The sequence below is a fragment of the Citrus clementina genome, unplaced genomic scaffold, assembly GCF_000493195.1.
Source record: "Citrus clementina cultivar Clemenules unplaced genomic scaffold, Citrus_clementina_v1.0 scaffold_3, whole genome shotgun sequence".
Lineage (NCBI taxonomy): Eukaryota > Viridiplantae > Streptophyta > Magnoliopsida > Sapindales > Rutaceae > Citrus > Citrus x clementina.
In genome coordinates this window covers 7,218,480-7,222,606 of record NW_006262339.1, presented here as the reverse complement: position 1 = coordinate 7,222,606, position 4,127 = coordinate 7,218,480, and the positions used below count along the sequence as shown (strand labels likewise).

The 4,127-nt window shown below is 32.9% G+C and overlaps 1 protein-coding gene across 1 annotated transcript; it reads right to left on the bottom strand.

Moving 5' to 3' along the window:
* Positions 1–2,193: 2,193 nt before the first annotated feature.
* LOC18048627 (mini zinc finger protein 3) lies at positions 2,194–2,561 on the bottom strand. The gene has a single exon (XM_006440533.2). It carries the CDS (start codon positions 2,476–2,478, stop codon positions 2,194–2,196), a length of 285 nt encoding a protein of 94 aa, XP_006440596.1. The 5' UTR covers positions 2,479–2,561.
* Between the last annotated feature and the right edge of the window lie 1,566 nt (positions 2,562–4,127).

Sequence of the window (4,127 nt, the reverse complement as noted above, 5' to 3'; positions counted from 1 at the left end):
CATTCTTCACATTATATATATAGAGAGAGGACTTAACTAATAACTAAATCTATGTTGTAAAGTCTGGACTTAAGCTAGCTAGTTATTAGTTACATAACTACAGAACAATGAAAAACCACAAATTTCAATGCATAATTATTTTTACAGCGCATTAGTGTCCATAATTTTTTGTCGAATTTTGTAACTAGTAATCAGTAACTAGCTAAACTCTCCTTTTTACAAAATCAGGACGTCAAACTTGATAACAATTATATATGTGTATATGGAAATGAGATTGGGTTATTGACAGCAAAGAAAAACAAAGGGAAGAGAGAAGAGTAGCAGCAGCAAGATCAGCATACTGGGCCAAAGACGATATACAGTCACATGCTACAAAACTCAAAATAAGGGGCATGTGAACTATTCAGCTAGCGTTCCACATGCTGCACTGTCTTTAAAATTTGTAATCATGAAGTAGGCACAAAGGCAGTTCACCAATATAGTTGCATTATTTATTATGATTTAAAAAAATTAGTGTTGGATAGGCCTTGCAGCTTCAAACATCCAATTTGGTCACCTCAAATATATATAAAACACACCTATGCTTTTGATGCAGGGGGACAATGTAAAAGAATAAGAGGAAAAAGATTGCTTCTCAAAGTTTTGATAAGTTTCATACATATATAATAAGTTATCCCACAAACCTTATGTCACAAAAAGAAAATACAAATGGCCTTTCATGAGTCAAAACCTATATATCCTAGTGTCCCAACACTAATAATGCTTGGAGTGTTTCTGTATCCCTGGCTGTAGAGACCAAGAAAATTTCATGTTCTTGATACTCAAAAAGAATGGAGAAAAATGAAATATGAACATCGGCATATCTACAAAAGAGCCTTTACCCCTTTATTTTTTGCTCTTAATTATGAACATTAATTTAATTAAGTGCAGACAAGCAAGGCAGCAATGAGGGCCAGTTCCGTTTGCACACCAACATAAATAAATCTATATTTTGCTATCTTTGTAATGATCTCCTTAGTCATTCTTTGTTTTTCTAATGAGTTCCACTGATCACCCAAAAGAGAGTAAGGGCCCCTTGAATAATATTATAATTAATTCTGATTTGAAGTTTTAGTGACATTTTACTTAATTATAGAAAAGAAAAAAAGAAAAAAGAGAAGTTTCTAAAATGTGGAGATAACGTGATTGGATATGTGGACCTTTATTATATATAAAATTCCAAAAACTAAATGATTGTAACAAGGATAAACTACCCCAGCACAATTATAAACTGTCCAAAGAAAAATAATGAAAAAGAGAGAGATTATAAAATGGGAATGCATCTCTGATTGTTAGTAAACATTGGAGGGAAGCAAAAACACTTTTACATTACACTATTTGGCTTCCATGAAAGCTGAAAGTAAACAGAACTCAAGTATATTTGCCTGTTGTTTTAAAAGTTATAAATAAGGCATATTCAGCAATTAAGTTGGATTGGAAGTAGCTGGGGCAAATATCCAAAATTCTCTTAATAGTAAGTTTTGGAGAATCAATTTATAGTAGGAGATGCACATTAAGCTAGAAAACACAAAAACTTCATTAATGGTGGAGTGCGAGCGTAAACGCATAAGGTGCATGCAAAATATGCTTGTTTTTTGGAAGGCTTCATTAACATATGTGTGTTTATGGACAAATTAAAAGGATGAATTCGGGAACTTTTCCTACTTGTTGTACGATCAATAATAAAATTCATATACTACGCATGCTTTAGAAGTAAGAAAGTATATCTAGGTACTCTAAATGTACAGGGAAATGAGCTTCAACCTTGTTGCAACTTTATATGCTTATTCAATTATAAAAGTTTGACAGCTAACTCTACAAGTTTTACATAGCTGGTATGCATATACATATGCTAGTCCCTGTTAGTCTCTTCAATTGCTCAATAAGATTCTCAAAATATATTGTCAATCACAATATGATTAGACTTGGCAATTAAAGTTAACAAAATAAACAGTAACAATAATTGAAGCTTGATATATTAAAAACCACATATTTCGAGCACACATAGAGCTTGAAGTATAATTTCGTTTTTTGGTTTTTGCTTTTTGCCTTACTGTTGATGACAGGAATTGCAACTTACAAGATCAATACAACAATCAGCTAAATAAATTTATAAACAAGATCATTTTTTTTCTATTAATATGTTTTTAACAATTAATTAGAACTAGGAGGAGTGTATTCACATACTACCTCAGTTTCCTCTTCTCTTCGGTGAAAGTTCCTGTGGCAGCCGCAAGCAGCGCATGTAAGGGCGCCAGTTCCATTTTCACCACTGGCCATGAATTCCCTGCAGCCATCCACAGCATATCCTCCGATATTTGCCGCATGATTCTTTTGGCACTCGGCGTATCGAACACATCTAAGCATTGATGATGATGTGCTTGAACTTCTTCTCGATGATGATTCTCTTTTAACTACCACTTGACGCTTCTTCATCATTTCTGAGAACCCTAATTCTTCAGTATGTTGGTGATGATAAGTTTGGACATTAAAAGATTAAAACCCAGATCAAGTGAGATGAAAGGAAAGCCAAAGACAGCCTTGTGAGTTGTGAAAATTAAGGTAAGCTTGAAGGGGGAAAAAAATAAAATAAAAGCTACAACAACTTTATGTGGGTTGATGACTAACCCTAACCCTAGCGTGTGTATTATTTATAAGGTATCCCTTCTGTTTTACCATTATTTTATTTCCCCTTTGATTATCATGCCGACCAATCACTAAGAGCCACGTAAGAAAGAGTAGAACTCTATCTTTCGACATTATCTGAGCACAAAAACGTATGCGAGTATAAGTCACAAGATCAAATAAAAAGAATTATTGTTCACACTACATCTTGCACTATCAAATAACCGGATAAATTAATCTAGGTTTGGCCTCCAGTAGTGAATTTTAAATGTTTTTATTTTGCTGATTAGTTGAGTTTGAAATTTGAAAGAGATAGGCGGTTAAAAAATTAATAAGATCTTACTCATCCTCGTATTTTTTTATTAATAATAAAACATCATAGATTAAAAAGGGGCTATTCGATGCGAATTTTTGTCCTTACACATAAATAAAAAAAAAAAAAAAGCGCCATAGAATATGTTTTGGAAATTATATTTCAACGGCCTGTCCTGTTATGATATTAATAGGGAAAATGTTAGCAGATTTTCTCGATTAGAGAAAACCATTATGTGATAAAAGATAATGATTTTATGGCCAAAAATGCTGATTAATTTTAAGTCATACACGAAAGACTAATCGAGATGGTTTTTTTCATAATTTAATTTCGCGGGTCCAAAGTGACACTTAAAAGGCAGGTGGCCAGGGCCCCCTCAGAACTGTGACAACAACTCCTGTCTAATTACCTAAGATTCTAATTATTAGAAGCGGTAATGTCCACCATGAATGAAAAGAAACCACTTACCTCTCCTTGCATCAAATCAAGGACAATCACTTTACAAAATTTCAACATCAATGGGATGCCCTTCGAAATTCAAATCCTTCAGCGTTAGGAAATCAGTCTTAGTCAAAGAAAATTAATAAAATTATATATACAAGTTTTCTGAATCAAATAGGAAAATTCTTATCATGCATGTTGTTACTAGTGAGGTTCACATGGAAAAGAAGAAATAAAATCACATTTGACATCCTTCTAATTTTTAAGCAAACAAGTTATTTCAAAATCTTGACGCTGATTTTTTTTAGGTTCTTAGATCATGTCTAATATTGTGGTTGATTGAGTAGTTCTGACTTTCAAACTATAAATTTAAAGTGTTTGATAATAGGTGTTTATCGCATACTATCAACTTTTATTATAAAACTACAGCTTTCTTTTCTTTGATACCTCAACAATAATATAATTATTTCGCCAATTGGGAGTTCTTTGGCTGGGCGAATCCAAGTGATGGAATAATTATGTTATAATTCATTGGATTATTGTATTATTAACAATTTCTTTAGTTCTTTTTTACTTTAGTGTGAGGTACTTATCATGAATCCACTGATTTTTGCCGTTTCCGTAATTGTTGTTGGGTTGAGTATTGAGCTTACTTTTATTGGATTTGGAGTTGGTAAAGGTACTGCTGCGGCCAGCCAGTTGAAGGGAT

Excerpts from the sequence above, each read along its gene's own strand:
- LOC18048627 (XM_006440533.2), bottom strand. The coding sequence starts at position 2,478 with ATGATGAAGAAGCGTCAAGTGGTAGTTAAAAGAGAATCATCATCGAGA.